This window comes from Elgaria multicarinata, chromosome 10 (genome assembly GCF_023053635.1).
Source record: "Elgaria multicarinata webbii isolate HBS135686 ecotype San Diego chromosome 10, rElgMul1.1.pri, whole genome shotgun sequence".
Taxonomy (NCBI): Eukaryota; Metazoa; Chordata; class Lepidosauria; order Squamata; family Anguidae; genus Elgaria; species Elgaria multicarinata.
In genome coordinates, this window is record NC_086180.1 from 57,157,945 (window position 1) to 57,178,680 (window position 20,736).

General features: G+C 38.6%; 1 protein-coding gene across 1 annotated transcript in view; it reads right to left on the reverse strand.

The window, feature by feature from the left end:
• SCFD2 (sec1 family domain containing 2) overlaps positions 1-20,736 on the reverse strand; it is a 189,363-nt gene that overhangs the window by 105,144 nt on the left and 63,483 nt on the right. The window contains exon 5 of the mRNA XM_063135774.1: positions 15,613-15,862. Coding sequence (XP_062991844.1) covers positions 15,613-15,862 — 250 coding nt within the window. The remainder of the gene's footprint in view (positions 1-15,612; positions 15,863-20,736) is intronic.

The window sequence follows — 20,736 nt, forward strand, 5'->3', positions numbered from 1 at the left end:
GTCACTTCATACAAAATGCTGCTATACCAATGGAAATGCAAGCTTAGGAACATAGGAAGCTGCCTTATACTGAGTCCAACCATTTGTTCATCTAGTTTAGTACTGTCGACACTGACTGCCAGCAGCTCTCCAAAGTTTCAGGCAGGGTTCTTTCCCAGCCCTACCTGGAGATGCCAGGGATTGAACCTGGGACTTTCCATTTGCAAAGCAGGAGTCTGACCACTGAGCTACCATCCCACTTGAAAACTTCAGATGTGCTTAGACAAAATGAAATGTTCACATTGTACTTAATTAATACACAAAACGATATTTCAAAAGACACTCAGGTGATCATTCAAGAAGAACACGGAGATGCAGCTATTTATGAAAATAGCCAGAGAATGGGATTCCACTGACAATAAAATGAATCCTCTATAAAACATGACAGATGTTAAACTGATGTGGTGCCAAGAAAAAGGAATAAATATATTCCAGTGTTCTTTCTTTATTTTCAAGTTTAACAATGCGCAAAGTTGCCAAATCTGCTTTAAAAAGGTACTTTAAAGTGCCTACTCCAAGGGAAGCTCGAAGGATGGCAACAAGGGAGAGGGCCTTTTCAGTGGTGGCCCCCCAATTATGGAATGATCTCCCCAATGAGGCTCGCCTGGCGCCAACATTGTTATCTTTTAGGCGCCAGGTCAAGACCTTTCTCTTCTCCCAGGCATTTAACAGCATTTAACAAGAGATGCTAAGTTTTTTTTTTAATGGACCCCAGAACTGTCGTTGTTTAAAATGGATACTGTTTTACACTGTTGTTTTTATATTTTTTATGGTTTTAAATTTGTATACTTTTTAATGTTCACTGTTTTAACTTTTGTAAACCGCCCAGACAGCTTCGGCTATGGGGTGGTATCTAAATTTAATAAATAAATAAATATAATCATCATGGGCGATTTCCACTGTGAAGGTACCAGCACAGGAAATTGCATTCTAGTAAGCAAATTTAGGTTGCAATTCTATGTACACTTATACAGGATTAAGCCCCACTGAACTGAGTGGGACTTACTTCGAAGTAAACATTCATAAGATTGCACTGTCAGACTATTGTGAATTATGTTTTTTAAAAAACCCAACCTCATTTATTCTGGAGATTTTCCAGTCTTAGAAAAATCTGTAACTTAATGCATTGGAATAGCTGGGACACTGGCACAAGAGTAAAATCCTTCAAGTCAAGAAGTTTTGGCTTATTTTTCTGGTAAGCTAACCAACATTAAGCCAGAGTTTCTTTGTTTGGAGTCAAATTCTGACTTACCTAATAGAAGCCAAGATCTTTGCACTGAAGCTGGCCTGCAATCGTGGGGTGGGGGTGGGGTGAGAGGAGGAGTGCTTGGCCCCATTCTTGTTCCCAGATTCATAAACCGTGGTTCAGAAAGCCTGGAATGACTGACCAAACCAGGGCATTTTCTCTCTTAATTTATTAATTCCATACATAATGTGACATTATTGAAAAACTAAGACACCAATGAGCTTTAGCAATAATAATAATAAAGTGTTCCTCAATCATAAGAGAGTAAATGTTTTGATCAATCAATCAAGACATTTATTTGGCTCCACATATAGCACGGTAATAATGGAACCCTTGTGGTTTTTGTTTTAAGTCTCTGCACATCTGCTCTGAACAGAAACTCTACATTTCTCTTTATTATTTCTGTGTGTAAACCTGCATGATACGAAGGCTTGGGGGAAAAAATCTGGAAGACATCAAAAATGAAAGGATCTACATCATGCCCAGTGTAACTGTTGACAGCGACTTACTAATTCCAGGAAAATAATGAACCATAGCTGACCACTGTTAGTGGTGTGTGTGTGCGTGTGCACGCGAGTGCTAGAGATTCATATGATGTCATAGTGTCTAGAAGTTGTAGATTTCCAGCCAGAAAAAAATGGAGCAATCAAAAATGGAATTATTCCCAGGGATGATCAATTAGGCACTCACTGTGCCTGTTTAAAATTTGGTGATTACCTGCTCTTAAAATGTATTACAGTAAACAAGAAGTCAATCAACGGTTCATTTTACTTGAATAATTTACTGCTTTGACAGAAAGTACTGAAAAAGTAACATTCCATTATCATCTACTTCAACAAGCACCTTAACAAGTGTTACAAAATGTACAACAAAACTACATTAAATCTCATGCTAGCAAGAACTCATTCCACCCCCATGGCTTTATACCACTATTATTGTAACATTTCATTGTTTCTGAAGGGCACACACCCAGTCTGGAAAAGTAAGCCAGCAGAAAAGAAAACTCATGTTTTAAATATGTGTAAATTGCTTTTTGCCAAACCTTGGATTCTTTCCAAAAAAAAATGACTTGTATGGAAAAGAAATGGGGGAAGGGGGATTAACCATCATATGTTTGTACAAGCTCCAATCGAAAGAATGTGGCTTAATTTTAAGGGCAGCTTAATTGCTAATTATAACATTTACTTAAACATGCTGTTCAGATGACCTTTATAATGCTATTGTGCTTCTGTACTTTGAGAAACGTAAATAGTTAATGAATATTGCAACATATTAGTTTCCTGCTCCAGTTGGCTGACTTGTTAAATTGGCAAGAATTCAAGGGACCGCAAAGCTGAAGGCATGTGTCTCAATGTTTGGAAAAAAGACAGACAGACAACTCCATATTATAGACACCTCAATGAAAATCACCAGCCAGTTTAGAGCCAGCTCAAATCAGGCGCTGAAGACTGAGTAGGTAGGTAACACATGGAAACATAATTAAAACTATAACTTCTATGGGAATTATAATATGAATCTCATTTTGAATATCAAACTAAAATAAGCTACAATATATAGCTTATTTACAATATATAGCTTATCTCAAGACTTTTTTTAAAAAAATAAGCCTCCCCCATTGCAGGATATAAAAAATAGTTACGCTACTTTTATACCAATGAATTTTAAAATTGTTTGGATTAGACCATTTAGTGAGGTAGCACCCACTATGTAAAATGATCTCCTCCCTGATATTAGACATGAATCAAGAATTCTTATTTTTAGGCTCATATTGAAGACACATCATTTATACAAGCCTTCCCAGTGTACTTTAGCCTAACATGTATTTTATTTTTATGAACATATTAATTCTTTGTGTTGGTTATTTTTTATGTTTTTTATGACTGGTATATAAAATCTGTAGGTGTGTGCAGTTTATAAATACTTATAAATAAAATAAATGACACAATCCTATGCATGTATAGAAAGAAAAAGTCCTACAAGCCACCATTTAGTGAGTCGTAGGACTTTTTTCTTTCTAAGCATGCATAGGATTGCACCCTAATAATACTAATACAGACAGTGTTCACTTTGCTGTATTTTACACTCACCTGTATTTATATAGAACATATGAGATGCAGATAATCTTTGCTATCCATATAATGATTTATAAACTGTCTTTGGCCACCCTTTCCCTAAAACAACATTCCCCCACCTAGTATCCTGTAGCTGTATTGGACATGCTAGCTGGTGGGAATTGGGCTACAATTCCCACCAGCTAGCATTGTGGGAAGCTAGCATGGTGGGCACTGGGTTGGGGAAAGCTACCCTAAAACAACACAAACTGATTCTGAGTTCATAGAAAGCAACATGTTCCTGGTGGTTCAACATGGATCTATGGCCCGACTGCAGTCCACCCGGAGAACAGTCTTCAATGCGGTGGCTGCCCTTCTGTGGAACTCCCTGCCCCTGGAGGTCAGGCAGGCACCAACACTTTCTTGCTTCTGGCTCTTCTGAAATAGGGTGACCATATGACCGGATTTGACCGGATTTGTCTGGGTTTTTGATGGCAAATCCGGGAGTGGGAGGGGAAATCCGGTTTTTTTTTTGCAAAGAGCAGCTCTAATAGGAATTAACAAAAATGCTTATAACTGTCATTTTTTAAGATAAAGACATGAAACTTGGCACCATGAAAGGATTTAGGTAGAGCTTTAGCCACACCAAATTTGAAACAGATCCGTCCATCCATTGATTTTTTAGGAATTTTTTAAAAATTGAGGTTTTAAAATTATTATTTTTAAAATCGTCATTTTTAAAGTTAAAGAGATGAAACTTTGTACCATGATAGGATTTAGGTAGAGCTTTAGCCACACCAAATTTGAAACAGATCCGTTCATCCATTGATTTTTTAGGAACTTTTTAAAAACTGAGGTTTTAAAATTATTTTTAAAATCATCATTTTTAAAGTTAAAGAGATGAAACTTTGTACCATGATAGGATTTAGGTAGAGCTTTAGCCACACCAAATTTGAAACAGATCTGTTCATCCATTGATTTTTTAGGATTTTTTTAAAAAATAAGGTTTTAAAATTATTATTTTTAAACTGTCATTTTTAAAGATAAAGAGCTGAAAGTTGGCACCATGATAGCTTTTAGGTAGAGCTTTAGCCGTACCAAATTTGAAACAGATCTGGGGGCAATAACCCTGTTAACAACAACAGCAGCTTGCAATGAGTGAAGATACAGTCAGAAAAGATATTTGAAGTAAGGGGAGAATGTAACACACAGAGTGTAGCAAAAGCTTCAAAGTACAGCAAAACCTACAAACGTAGGTGTGAGTGAAATTAATTTCAGATACATTGAATCTCTCACTTGTTCTTTATTTCAGTGATTTTAACATTAAGATGTTATGTAGAACAGATTTGTCTTAAATGTGTGCTGTAAAATCAGACATGTGACCAAGGCTATGTTCGGGTGGGCATGCCCCCTTGGGGCAGACCATGTTGTCCTCCTTTTCGGTTTCCAAAATATGGTCACCCTATCTGAAAACACCTCTATTCCAGGAAGCCTTCCTTAACTGACAGCCATAGTTTTATTGGCATTCTGTCTTTTAAAAGTACAATTTTAATGTGGTGTTTTAATCTTGTTATTTTTTTACTATTTTACTTTGTATGTTTACTACTCTGGAATCTGTTTTAAATATGGAGTGGTAAACAAATGTTGTAAATAATAAATAAATATCACAGCTAAGGGATTGTGAAGCAAAAATCCATCCCCATATATATTGGGTTGTATCTAAAGTTAGACATACCATGAGTAAGGCCACTGAAATCAACAAAAATTACATTAGCCACGACTAACATAAAGTCCCATTGATTTCAATGGGTCTGCTCTAAGCATGACTAAGACTTTAACCAACCCAGTGTTTAACAAATTTTCTTATCTCATAAAATACAGTTCTTGCTACAGTAACTCTTAGCCTCCCTACTGATTCTGCTGAGAAGTTTGACTAAAACACTCCAGTCAATAGAGATCCTCAGAGGGCCAAATGAGGCCCACTAAAACTCTGCCTCTTTTTCTACCCATTATGCCTACACCTTTGCCTTGTGGTTCCAGAGGCAAATGAATTTGTTGGAAAGTAGTATTCTGTTGGGAAGATGTATATATTTCTGGAGTATCTGTAAGAGTTTTGCAGGAGTTCCACTTATACTTGGATGACCTTTTTTCTTTTTTAAAAAAGAAGTTGGTGATGCTGTGAGATTTCTCAACCCAGTTGCAGCTTTGCTTCCAGGTCCCAGAGAGTTCCATTTTATCCCTCAAGCTGTTCAACATCTAAAAGAAACTGCTAAGTGAGGCCATTCAGGGATTGGTGTGTGATGGCATCAGTATGCTGATGACACACAACTCTTTTTCTCCTTCTATACATAGCCAGGTGAGGCTGTGGGTGTGCTAGAACTTGCCATGAGAATGAAGCTCTGGTTCCTCAGTCAAAATGAGGAAATTAACTTCCACTGAAGGACCAGGTTTATACCTTGGGTCTGCTCTTGGATCCATCATTGTCATTAGAAGCTCAAGTGACCTTTATGGTATGGTGTGCCTTTAACAGCTCTCTCGCTGATGATCCAATTTGGAAATCAATTTTTAAGGCTGTCTCAAATTACATCTGGTGCAAAATATGGCACCAAGTGTTATGACTAGAAACAAGCAAGTGAACATATCATCCTAGTCCTCACTTGCACTGGCTTCTAGTTCATTTCCAAGTCTAATTCAGAGTTCTAGTTTTTACCTATAAAATTCTTCATAGCTTGAGATCTTAATGATATAGGGCGGTATATAAATGTTTTAAAGAAAATAAATAAATAATAAACATGGTATCTGATGTAACACCGCCTCCCATAATGTGCTTACCCATACCCCAAGTTCATCTATGGAGGTCCTCCTCCAAATTACTCCTCATTCGGAAGCTCAGAAGATGTCTATTAAAAAGAGCAGCTTCTCAATGTTGTCTTCCAGATATGGAACACTCTTCTCAAGGACCTTCGGCCAGTGCCAACATTGTTTCCTTTCTCTTGCCAGATAAGGCTATTTTAATCCCTATTACATGTTGGTGGTTTTAACTCCTGTTTTATTTCTTGGCCAGTTTTAGATGGTTGTGGGGTTTTTTTTTACTTTATTTTATTGATTAGCTTTGCATTATATTTTTGTCAGGTTGGTTTTTGTCTCTGTATTTTTATCATGCTGTGTTTGTTTTGCTGTGCTTTTAGATCTTTGTTTGTATTAAATAATTAATTTTATTCTTTACTAATTTATTTTTCCGAAATAAAGCCCACTTTATCCTGCAGGCTCAGAGGCAGTATCCAATTTGATACTACAGAACATAAATTTTGTTGCACTAATGTAAGTGACCTCTATCACAATCCTAATAGCATTTGCTGGTGCAGCATTTTTTCTGGGGAACTCATTGCACCAGCAAATGCTATTGACACTGTGCTAGAAGTCATTTATAATAGCGCATTGTGTATTTTGGCAGTTTTCCACAAATTACTTCCCAAAGCTGCTCACAATCTTCGCAGTTTGGGACACCCTTTGCTAGCCTGATGCCCACCAAATGTTTTGGACTACAACTGTCCAAAACTGTAGAACTGTCTACAATACTGCGCTCTTCGAAGCGCTCCACTTGTTCTCGTGATCCGATTCCTTCTCGCGTCTTTATTAATCTTATTCCTGCTATCCTCCCTTCCTTGCTACATATTATTAATCCTTCTCTGTCCTCTGGTTCATTTCCTTCTGCTTTTAAACATGCTACAGTCTCTCCCATTCTCAAGAAACCTACTCTTGATAGGCTAGCTCTGTCTAACTACCGACCTGTCTCTTTGTTGCCGTTTGTTTCAAAGATCCTGGAGCGTGTGGTCTACTCTCGCTGTCTTGACTTTCTTTCTAGTAACTCTGCTTTGGATCCATTTCAATCTGGATTCCGTCCTCTGCATTCCACCGAAACAGCCCTTACTAAGATCACCAATGATCTCCTTACTGCCAAGTCTAAAGGCCATTATTCCGTTCTTATTCTCCTTGATCTAACTGCAGCCTTTGACACGGTTGATCATGATCTTCTCTTAGATTCCCTTCATGACCTTGGATTTTGTGGCTCTGTCTATAACTGGTTTGCCTCCTATCTAGCGGGTCGCTCTTTCAGCGTGTTGACTAATGGCAGCTCGTCTTCCTCCTTTCCCCTTTCAGTAGGGGTTCCGCAAGGCTCAGTGCTTGGCCCGTTGTTGTTTTCCTTATACATGTTGCCCTTGGGCAAGCTTATTCAATCTCATGGCCTCCAATATCATCTGTATGCCAATGATACACAACTATATCTGTCATCTCCGGAACTTTCTCCTGATGTTCACGATCGTATCTCGGCATGTCTTTCAGATATCTCAGCTTGGCTGCTTCATCGTCGCTTGAAACTTAACATGGCAAAGACTGAATTGCTTGTTTTTCCTCCTAAACCTTCTCCTCATCTCTCATTCTCTCTTACTGTCAATGATGTTACGCTTACTCCGGTCAAGGAAGCTCGTAGCCTTGGCTTTATATTCGACTCCTCGCTCTCCTTTATTCCTCATATTGAGGCAGTAGCTAAATCTTGTCGATTTTTCCTGTATAATATTGCCAGGATTCGATCATTTTTGTCTGTCTCTTCTGCCAAGACGCTTGTTCATGCACTGGTTATTTCACGGTTGGACTACTGCAACCTTCTTCTCTCTGGCCTTCCTTCTTCTCACATCAGTCCGTTGGTTTCTGTTCACCACTCTGCCGCAAAGATCATCTTCTTGGCTCGCCGCTCCGACCATGTTACTCCGCTTCTGAAATCTCTTCATTGGCTTCCAATTCACTTCAGAATCCAATATAAACTTCTCCTGTTAACCTTCAAAGCTTTTCACGGTCTAGCTCCTTCCTATCTCTCCTCTCTCATCTCACACTATTGCCCCGCTCGTGCTCTTCGCTCCTCTGATGCCATGTTTCTCGCCTGCCCAAGGGCCTCTACTTCCCTTGCTCGGCTTCGTCCATTTTCGTCTGCTGCCCCTTACGCCTGGAACGCTCTTCCAGAACATTTGAGAACTACAAGTTCAACCGCAGCTTTTAAAGCTCAACTAAAAACTTTTCTTTTTCCTAAAGCTTTTAAAACTTGATGTTGTGCAGACTTTCTACTGTTACTTTCTACTGTTAGTTTTACCCTACCCTGTGCCTGCTTACCCTACCCTGTACCTGTTTGCATTCTCTTCCCCTCCTTATTGTTTTACTATGATTTTATTAGATTGTAAGCCTATGCGGCAGGGTCTTGCTATTTACTGTTTTACTCTGTACAGCACCATGTACATTGATGGTGCTATATAAATAAATTAATAATAATAATAATAATAATAATAATAATAATAATCAGTCCTAATCAATATGGACAGTGATCAGGAAAGCTGGAAATTGAATTTCAAAACATCCAGAGGGTACCAGGTTGTGGAAGGTTTGTAAAAAGAAGCCAAAGAAATTCATACCACAATCCTATGCATGTTTACTCAGAAATACATATTACTTTTCTCAGTGAAGCTTACTCCCAGGTACACATGCATAGGATTGTGATCCTAGGCTGAAATCCTAAATCCATTTACAAGTGTAAGCCCTAAATACATAGTAGTACTTATTTATTTATTACATTTATATACCGCCCCCCAGCCGAAGCTCTCTGGGCGGTTTACAACAATTAAAAATAGTAAACATTAAAAGTAAACAAAAATTTAAAAAAACATAAAAACAGTATAAAAACAACAACTTAGTTTGGATGTGCAATGCTAGCCATAACACTTATTTCAAGACAGTGTGGATAGGATGGCAACCAAAGAGACTCAACCCAATCTTAATTTATTTGCATTCATTGTCCAAACATTTCCAGGTCTTGCTCCTCCAAGTACCATGTATTTTCCCCTACCAGCTTTCATGCCTTTTGCCCAACTTTTAGAAATACAATCTCTTTTCTAATATAAAATAAACTGCACCACCAGCATATGTCAACCTTCCCTTACACTCTAATGTGACCCAAATTAGTTTTGAGCACAATGTTTCCATAATATTAAAATACGTTCTAGACTTATCAAATCCACATATCTTTGTTGCGTAGTTTAGCTTTTAATCAATGCGTATTGCCCTTCGCACTACACTGTAAAGATCTCTACTCTCAGGCTTTTTTCTTGAAGGGGTTTTACTGAGTATATTATGGATGAAAAATCTGCATATGAAAAAAGATTTTTAAAAATAACTTTGGGTCATATTGGAGTAATCCCTTAAATGTTGTTTCCTTGTGAATGCATATTCTCAAAAAGGACTAGAGGCATCCTTTTTATCCCAATACAGCAGCTAAAGGAAATGTTAGAGAATTGGAGCTTCAGCAAAGCAAGAATTTAAATAGGTTAAAGAGCTCCCCATCAGTGGAGTTGGTCTCTGTCCCTATTGTAGTAAGGAGCTTTATATTTGTGATTTTTCTCCAGCTTTACTTTTCCTATAGAGGAAATGAATTCCATTCCCTTGGCTATGCAGATTTATATATTGGAAAAGAACGTCTCTAGACTGGTTCAGTTATTTTGAGAGTTTATATTGCTTGCCCTCTTGCTTTTTTTTAACCCCCTGGTTAGGAGACAATGATGGCAGCAGACTCTAGGGCATTAAGTCCAGGATTCCTGCCATTTGTTTCACCTCAGCTATGGGCCTAGGTTCCAGTGTTCCCCACACAGCTGCAATTGATGGGGATACAGTTTGGTAAAATTAACATTTTGGCACTGTTTTACAATTGTGTTCAGCTGTGAACAGGTGTTTCAGAATCAATGTAAGTTCCAAATTTCAAGCACTACTTTAAAAGTTCTGATTTTCTTCTATACCTGCCAAAGGAAAGCTTTTAATTGGGGGGAAAAAACACCTGTTGGCCATTCGTTTACAATAGTGCTTGGTCTAAACTTTTGTTCCTGATTTCTGCTGGAAACAGTGATGAAGAATTTCAAACTGTTATAAATTAAAGCCAAGAGAAAGCCCAGAATAGACATATTCAGCTGTCCATTGCATTTGAATACCCCACTATAAACAAACAACTATATCAAATGAAACTGCATGTAATATTTTAAACTGATGCCAATATGAGCAAGTATTTATCTTCCTGTCACTTTTATTAGTTTAGAACATATTGACTCACTCAGATTAAAGGATACAACTTATTATGGTCTTTATACAGTTTATACAAGGAAAGGACCCAATTCAACTGTATGCGTGCACAGGAATGGGCAGCTGTACATGTGGGTTCCTTATACTCACCAAGCTCCATCCAGCAGCTGGGGCTGCCTGCCAACATGAGGCCCCTGTCAGAACATCCACAATACTGCCAATCATCTGTTTTGAGGGAGCTGGGAGTGGCCAGCTCCTTGTTCCATCTTCCCAACCAATGAAGAGAGCGATTGCTAATTATCTGGAGAAGACTACATGAGCACAGCCTCAGCTGCTGCATGAGACTTTGCCATTTGAGGAACTTCATGTACAGTTCCTTCCCTATCTGGAGGTACGTGTGAGGAAGCATGCTTTAGAGGACATATGTCTCTAGCTGGATTGGGGTGGAAGTGTCAGTGGTTTTCCAGAATCCCCCCCCCCCCCAAATTCTTCAAATGCCACAAATTTGCACATGTAAAACGTTTCTCCCATCAAGTACATGCAACTATGCCATTACTCCTAGTGTAGTTTTACAGCACAGATAAAGATGAAATGCAATGCTCAACCTTACTTTTTATTAACTGTTGCCAACTGACAGACTTCCAGCTGCATACAAACATGGAAAGAAAGGCATGCATTTGTCGTATGTGACTGTATGTGCATAGTGCACATAATGTTTAGGGCAGAACTAAGTATTTACAAAGAACACATCTGGTTCACGTTATCTGTGTCCCAAGTTCATTATGGTACACACTTCCCCAACCTGTTCCTCATCATTGTTGCTGCTTGCCGAGCTGGAGAAATGCATATCGTAATGAGGTCAGTATAAGAGTAAATTGAATTAGACCAGCCTTCTCCAGCCTTGTCATTGTTTCTATCATCATTTTTATTGTTTTGCAGTTTTAAGTTTTGTTGCATGGCACCTTAGGAGGGTTTACCCTATAAGGAGGCTTATAAATCTTTTAAATAAAATAAATAAATAAATAAATAAATAAATAAATAAATAAATAAATAAATAGTTTAAAATAGTGGGTTTACTTTATAAGGAGGCTTATAAATCTTTTAAATAAAATAAATAAATAAGTTAAACAATGGTGTGTAGTAACACCCTAATATGCAAGAAATCCTTCATTTGTGAAAGAATGCGAAGTAATTATGCTTTCTTTCAAACACATATACGCATACGTTTGCCCGTCCTAGTTATTGCCAAGGATGTTTTTGATTGATGCAAATTTTATGATTATTAACCAAAGCGATTAATATCCATAAACATCTGAAGTGTAGAAATGTATTGCAAGGCGAAAGTGATTGCTCACACTTTCTCTGAAATCTCTGGTGTAGGAACAAAAGAACAAACAATGATTTGTTGAATGTGCTAGAAAACTGATACAGGATGGTTCTGCTTTTGTTCTCATGAACACCAGGCATTTTCCACCATTGATTTTATACTGTAAAATAACATCTGCATTATGTTCTACAACAGTTGTTTATTTTGTACTTCTCACACAAACAGCTTTACTGGATGGTGTACTATTCTATGCCTGGCAGGATTTATGAGTTGTTACAAATGAGTATCTATAGTATGGAAAATCTGAATAGTGACATAGTTGTGCTATTTGCCACATGTTCTCTAATCATCTAAATTAAAGAGACTATTACAATAGACATGCAAAACCTACTCGCATAAAACATGTTAATTGGGACATTTCCTGCCTTTTTCTTAAGGAATGTGTGAAACTCTCAAAGACTGTTTTTAGCAACATTAAGCTTCATCCCACATACCTGCTTCCCTCGGATTATCCACCCCCCCTCCGCCGTAGTGCTAAGCTTTCATGGTTGTTGTTGTTTTTGCTACCGGGCGACAGCGATCCTTTGCATACCAGGAAGTGAGTTTAAGGGGGGAAATGTAAAAAATCATAAAAAATCAACGGATGACCCAATTCAATTCAAATTTGGTATGCTTAAAGGTCTCCCTAATATCTATTACTGTGCCAATTTTGGTGTCTTTATCTTTAAAGCTTACGCAGATGTAAGCATTTCTTTAAAATCCTGCTCCTGCGCCCCAGCGGCGGCTTGGAAGATACGCTCAAAATGTAGGGGCTAAATACGGCAAATCTTTTTGCTTTATTGCACAATTAAGGCAGGATGCATGGGAGTACTTCACAATCAAAGCAGATTATAAAGTGGAAAACTTCTGAGTCCTTTGCATGCAATTCGCAGTGACTGCATAGTTTAACGCTGGTGTGATAAAGCTCATTAACAATAAGAGATTATTTATTCATTCTCTCTCTCTCTCTCTCTCTCTCTCTCTCTCTTGAATACAAGTACAAGGATTTATCATTTCATCATGCTTAACAAAAAGAAAAATGTCTATGGAAATGTAACAGGCAGGAGGAGTATGCAAGTTTAGCTAAGGATCCACAGCTTCCTCAAATGTTTCTTACACTTTACCATTCATTGACTCCTTCTCTCTTGCTGGCTGCTGCACTGGTCCTGAGCATGCCAGCTTGCCAGTCCTGGTCTTGGGTGGTTTGGTGCTTAGCAGGACTGGCCCTACTATAAATAGCACCCTGCACAAGGAGCACCTTCTGCGTCCACCTTCCCAGGTATCTTAAAAAATATTATATTACTACCCTACAGTCCTTTATAATATTTGTAGTTCTTAAAGCTCTTGGTAATGCTTTTTCAAAGCAAAGCCATGATCTGCTGATTTTTATCTAGAATAAATGACATTAAACTGGGAACTGAAAAAGGAACATACTTTAAAGTTAACTGATGGAACTTCAGTTTTATACTTGGTACCCAAACAACCTGTAGAACTGTGAATCAATACACTTAGTGATTTCCTTTGCCCTAGTTCACTGCAGACAATCAACGCAACAAACACAGGCTCACCAAGCTCAGCTTGGCCCTTCCTTCAGCTCAATGCTGAGCTCACCCACTATTAAGGCTGGCCCTGGTGCTTAGAAACTGAATTCCAAGGTCTGAAAGCAACTAGCAGCAAATTGAGATTCACAATCTACCTCAGTAGTTCATGGGCTTTTAAATTGCATCTTGTTGGTGTAGACCAGTTCAATGCCAGTAGGACTTCAAAAGGAAATAACCAGCACTGTTGTTTGCATGTGATTCAAGCTGTAGGTCAGTTTCTGCAGTGCCAATCATAACAGTCAAAGGCTTACCCTCAGAGGAAATGCAATGTTTGCCCCAGTCCCCAGCCATAAGCAGCCCTCTTGTAGCACACTGAGCATCTCTACCACCTCAGGTTGATCACAGAAGCCACATTAAGTAATTTAGGGGAGGAGGGAGAATGGCCTGATGTATCTCCGAGAGGAGAGTATTCCACAATCATATGGAAGGATCATGACTTCTGCAGAGTGAAGAGATCAACCTTCCCCCACCTTGTGCCCTCCAGATGTGTTGGACTATAATTCCCACCATTCTTCATAGGATGGGAATTGTAGTCCAACACCCCTGGAGGACAAAGATGGGGAAAACTAGAGCACATGTACAATGTACACCTACAATTACTCTGCTCCTGAAGTATTACTATGTAGCTCTGGTCTTTAAATCAAGTGAAATGTGTCCTAGTGGGATCTATAGATGATTACTCCATTTCCACACATGAATTATCTCAAGAACTACAAAACCACTGACAAGGTCTTCATGTTACTTCATTTTCAATTAGTTAATATACTATTTCAATTAAACATTCAATGTGCATTTTAGACATATTTCTATTTGCAGTGCCAGAGAGGACAGATTTTGACGTTCATAAAGCAGAGGTTTAACAAACATGCCTTTTAATTAATTTTGACTTTCCAAAGCCAACATTACATTAATCAATGGGAAAAGATGGTTTTAATAGATAAATGTAGGTCCAGATTATTCACCAAAGGCCTGCCAAAACTGCAACATACCCCTGACTACAAGTAACTCTGCAGATGTGCATCCAATTCTACACCTATTGTTCCTCTATGCTAGAGTGACCAGATACAAAACAGGGCAGGGCTCCTGCAGCTTTAACTGTTGTGATAGAGAGGGAATTTCTCCAGGTGCTCCATGAATACAAATGACACCTGCTGAAATTCCCTTTTCTATAAAGCTGTTAAAGATAAAGGAACCCAGTCCTCCTTTTCATATGGTCGCCCAAGTTATCTCTAGTGCTGCATGAAGTGCTCACACATTAGCATTTTCTAATAAGTAGCACATTCAGTGAGCCAAAATTCTCCCCTCCTCCTCTCACCCTTTTCATGCCTGGTCAGCAGCTGCTTCAGCATGATTAACTTTTTAAACTGCACAACCTTTTTCCTCGCAAAATTATCCCAGCCAATCAGGGATCAGGTAATGAATGTGAAGATGTCACAGTGCCATGCAACCAATCAGATTTGGTTACTAGATATCAAAACAGCACCAATTCAGAGTGAGGCCACTGCTACTAACCACTAACCCTCATTATGAATGGGCAACCGCTTTTGCCTGTTTGCAATGCTTCTGAAAAATTAGCAGAAACAGCCGGGTAAAGGGGGCTTTCCCTACTAATGAATGCTTTAGCAAAATGTAACTACACTTAGGAAACTTCTGTTCCAATCTCTCACTCCTTTAGCCCACCACAGAAAAGAACACCACCCTTTGCTCATAATTTCACCATCCCACACATCTTTAAAGCCCAAGTGAAGTTACAAACTCTTTTAGACTAGTCACACACACACACACACACACACACACACACACACACACATATATATATATATACACACACACACACACACACACACACACACACACTAGGAGTAAGTCCCACGGGAATTCAGCAGAAATAGATTGGATTGCACTGTTAAGAGCTTTACAGCACAATCCTATGCATATCTATCAGAAGTAAGTTCAGTAGGTCTTATTCCCAGGTAATACAACCTTTACTTGCTATGACTGGATTTCCTCCGCTTCACTGCATGAGTTTGCATGTAATAACTAGAAGGAGTTAGTGAAATCCTGCCTGCCTCAGCACAATAAATCTGTTTTTAGGTATATTCAACACATTTTAGGTAATGGAATTCAGTGACACAAATCATCTCTGAACAGTCTCCTGCTTGAACTAGAAAGGGAACTCATAAAGTGTATACTTACCTGTTATTTTCTGCAGTAAGGTAGGCAGCTCAGGTTCATCACAAATTGATTGGGCAAGGGCTTCCTTCACTTCTCCTTCAGCCTCATCTAATTCTTTTCCAGTTTTCATTTCCCCAACTATGGAGTAAATATACACCAGCAAAACAAGGAAGTCTTCGGGAGTATAATCATTATCTGTCCTGTTATTATGAGACTTGATGATAGGCAGCAATTGTTTCAGGACACTAGGTAATGCTGACTCCCCAATATTCTGAAAATAGAAGAAAAATGAGAAACCCTTATTTTCACAGTACACAGAAATATTTTACCAAGAAAATCAAAGAACTTTCCTGGATGAAGACCTAAAAATATTCAGAGGATTTGGGGAGGTGCAAATTCAAATCCCTGTTACTATTCAGCTTGGGACCAGGCTACCTGGAGGACCACATTCTCCCATGAGAGCCTGCCCAGGTTTTAAGATTTGGGATGGGGGAGCTTTCTCTTGGTCCAGCAGCGTTTCTGGCAAACTAGACTGTAACTAGGGATCTGATTTTGTCAAAATAGTGACCATTTTTAAAACCTCTTTTTATCACATTTGGAAAAAAATACATCTGACAGGGGTAAATATGTTTTTAAAAACAACAGCAGCACCATGTACATTGATGGTGCTATATAAATAAATAATAATAATAATATTTACACTGTTGGTTTTGCCCTACCCTGTGCCTGTTTACACTTCCCTGTGCCTGTTTGCATTCTCCTTCCCTCTTTATTGTTTACTACAACTTATTAGATTGTAAGCCTATGCGGCAGGGTCTTGCTATTTACTGTGTTATCTGTACAGCACCATGTACATTGATGGTGCTATATAAATAAATAATAATAATAATAATAAACAGGTGTGTATGTGTGTATTTATAAGAAGCACCATTGCCTCCTTAAAATCCTCTGCTCCTTTCTCCCTCTGTAAAGCAGCAGAATTAAAGATAAATTCATTGGAACTGAACCCTGACTACTCGCTCCTCAAAGGTTGGGGCTCCTTCCCTCCTTCTCCAAGGTGCTGCTGCTAGACAGGCAAAATCAAGACTGATCTCTTCCGGCAGGCCTATCCAGTAGAATTTTAGGATACTTTTAGCATGCCTTTAGAATGTTTTTTAACAGTGTATACTAGGTTTTTAACTAGTATTTTATGTGTTTTATGCTTGCTGTTGTTCCCTGTCTCGATCCAATCGGAGAGGCGGGTAGGAAATAAAATTATTATTATTATTATTATTATTATTATTATTATTATTATTTTTACCTTTCTAGCAGAGATGCAGAGCAGCTGGATCTCTGCATCAGATAATCGGAGGCTGCCAACTATCTGGATAGGATTGCTCCCTTAGTTACACATACCTTAGTTACATCACATCTGGATTACTGCAATACATTCCACATAGGACTGCCTTGAAGAGTGTTCAGAAACTACGAATTGGTCCAGAATGCTGTGACCAGATTATTAGCAGAAGGTGCAAAAAAGAGGAATGTGATTCCTATATTAAAATACACATAGAGCAACACTGGTTTCCAATTTATTTCCAGGCTCAATTCAAAGGACTGGTGATAACCCTTAAAGTCCTTTATGGTTTGGGATCGAAGTTTCACGGAGAAAAATAATTAGCTATATTCGAAAACTGATTATATTTATTATATGTCATATTAACTTTTTGGAACATTATTCTTACTGGATATGCATGGAAATATTTTTGATGTTGTTCGATATCTGAATGCTTAGGGAGTTCTTCATGCGTTTTCCAGTACAATCCTATGCATGTCCACTCAGAGAATTAAGTCCTAGTGAGTTCAATGAGACTTACTCCCACGTAAGTGTGATAAGGTCTCAGCCTATACATATAGCAAAAATAGCATTTTTTTTCTTAAGTGAGTAATTTTTTTTCTATGAGAATAAACACATGAAGCCCCGAGAAAGACTCACAGTCAAAATGTATTGGGCACTTTCCATAATATACATTTCTGCTTTTCAGTACCAGCTTGAGGCCCATTTCTTCCTGGTGGTGACTGTTGCTGCCCCTCATTCTCTCCTCCCTTCAAAAAATACATGTCAGCTCCAAAGGCTGTATGTGCGTTTTATCTAAATAAGGTAGCTGGGTTGTAGCACAAATGAAAAAAGAGAAGAAGCCACTTCCATCAGAGCACAAGCGAACACCACAGAGAGTTAGGAAATTCGCCACAAACAAAACCCTCTAGCAGTGTGTCATTAACTGGCCACCTCTAATGATTTAGGAGCTCTCAGTGCAGTTACAAATCAATCAATTACACTGATTGAACAGCCCTTAAAACATAAGTTTTAAAAATGTAACTACCCGTGACCCAAATTTCCTGCTGCTTATGCTGGCCTCAGGTTAGCCTTGTTTGTCTATCATCAAGGGGGCTAGTAAAAACAATAAAAAGAAGGTCAATTCTGAGTTTTCCAAAGCCTTCTTAAAGCAGTCACACTACTCAGGGTGGCTCCAGCCAAGACGATTCTGTCACTTTGTCTCCACTTATGTCACTTGGACATTTTAACATAATACTAAAACTACTATGAAGAGTAGGGGAGAGGAGAATTCCCCTTATACTCCTCTCTTTTTGCCAACCTTTTTTTTGTTTTTGCATTAAACTAGAGCTAAGCAAAAATCTACTATCCCTGAAGGAGAAGCAGTGATGTAAGTTTGTTGACTTCTGCAGACAGATTACATTTTGGCAGATTGGAAGATATAAGAGAAAGAAAACAGTTTCCAAAGTAAGAAAGCAATATTATTTTGCAAAAGTTATGTTTGAACCTAAATACGCATTCTACCGAAGTCAAGGGGAAGCATTGCCATAATAAAAAACAAAAAACTTTAGCGATGTATAGAACTGTATAATGCTAGACGAATAAAGGGCTCATGCTGAGGTACACCCAAAATAATTTTGTGCGTCCTGTTGGGCTGACCATATTTCAGCCCTTGTGTGGTAAAAACTGTGCCCACATTTTTATTTTTATGGAAAAGAAAATAGTTTTCAAAGTTGAACATCAGAGAGAAAGATTCTGCACTTTAATGTGACATCTCCTTTGGAATTTTGTATGTAATGCTTGGCAATATCTGAATACACGTTTCATAACTGTGGCACCAACATTATTACACAGCACAAAGCAATTGGATAATACAGTAGTATACATTCCAGCTCCTGGGAAACAGTACAAAGAATAAAATTGTCCTTGAGAAGTTGGCCAGCCCATATAAGAACACCTGTCATGCTTAACTATTCATTCCAGAAAACCCTCCTTTTTGTCTACTTCTAAAATGACAAGTTATTTAGGTAATCTGCTAGAATATTACTGATGTAGCTAGAGGAACTGTTAGAATTATGATAGACTACTTTGAACCCCCGGTTTTACTTGTAACTATTCATATTTAATCCACACTTTCAGGTTCTATTAGTATAATCACTAGTGCTTGCTTCTTTGCTTATCCCATCTCTTGTATTTAAGCACTACCCTGGTGAACAGGAATCAGAGGAGAGATGGGGTGCTCTGTCGCAACTCTGTACCCAGCACAAAAACAAAGTGGGCTGCAACAGGAGGAAAACCCTCTCCTCTGTGCCTAGCAGAGATATGCAGCTCTTCATTCCCAGCCCCAGCAAGCTGGTAACATTTTTGCAGGCTAGTAACTTTTGTGATCTTATTTACAAGGCTGCCCTAGCCACTGCTTTGAACTAGATTGGTGTCTTCCTGAATGATCCAGTAGTCACCTCCTGGTACAACAACAAAACAAAATGCAACATTTGTCCATCTACTGCCCTTGTACAAACTGAGAAGTTCTGGCAGAAATACAAGATATCCTACCACCTTATTCAAATTATCCATTTTTCCTGCTAAATTTTTGAAAAAGAAAATATTGCTGAATTATGCCAACTGTATTTCATTTAAAGGTCATTTGTAAGTTTTGGGATGGCGTTTGTTCATCTGTTGTCCTTCAAACCTAAAACTTTACTTAACATCATACTGGCAGAGAGGGAAAACATGGACTACATCAGCGGTTCTCAACCTGTGGGTCGGGACCCCTTTGGGGGTCGAACGATCCTTTCACAGGGGTCGCCGAAGACCATTGGAAAACACATATTTCCGATGGTCTTAGGAAACTGTATTGACTGAGCTATGTCATATATCATCTTTTGTATTATTAAAGCTATTGTTATGTATTATTTTCATTAGCAAACCATCCCATGACAATGGATCGTGTAGAGAAGAACGAAAATAATTTTATGGTTGGGGGTCACCACAACATGAGGAACTGTATTAAAGGGTCGTGGCATTAGGAAGGTTGAGAACCACTGGGCTACATGAAAGAAAACACCGCTAGTTCCATATACCTTACGTTTAGAGAAGAGGTGATTCCATGCATTTAATAGGCAAATGTGGGTAAAGATAATCTCATAATTTGGTGTCATAGGAACATAAGAAGAGCCCTGCTGGATCAGACCAAGGGTCCATCCAGTCCAGGACTCTGTTCACACAGTGGCCAACCAGCTTTTGACCTGGGACCCAAAAGCAGGACACGATGCAACAGCACCCTCACCCATGTTCCTTAGCAACCAGTGTATATAGGTTTACTACCTGATTCTAGCGGTAGCACATAGCCATCAAGACTAGTAGCCATTGATAGCCTTCTCCTCCAAGAATTTATCCAACCCCCTTTTAAAGCCATCCAAATTGGTGGCCATCACCACATCTTGTGGTAGTGAATTCCATCATTTAACTCTGTGCTGTGTGAAGAAGTACTTCCTTTTTTTTTCTGTCCTGAATCTCTCACCAATCATACTAGACCCTAGGTTCTACAATTATGGGAGAAGCAGAAAAATGTCTCCCTATCCACATTCTCCACACCATGCATAATTTTGTACACTTCTATCATGTGAGGGACTTTATGAAAAGCCTTTCAGAAGTTCAAGTAAACAACGTCCACAGGATCACCCCTGTCTACATGTTTATTGACATTCTCAAAGAACTCTAAAAGATTAGTGAGACAGGACTTTGCGAAAGCCATGTGATTCCTTTTCAGAAGGACTTGTTCTTCTATATGTTTACTAATTTTGTCTTTAATAATGCTTTGAAGTCACGTT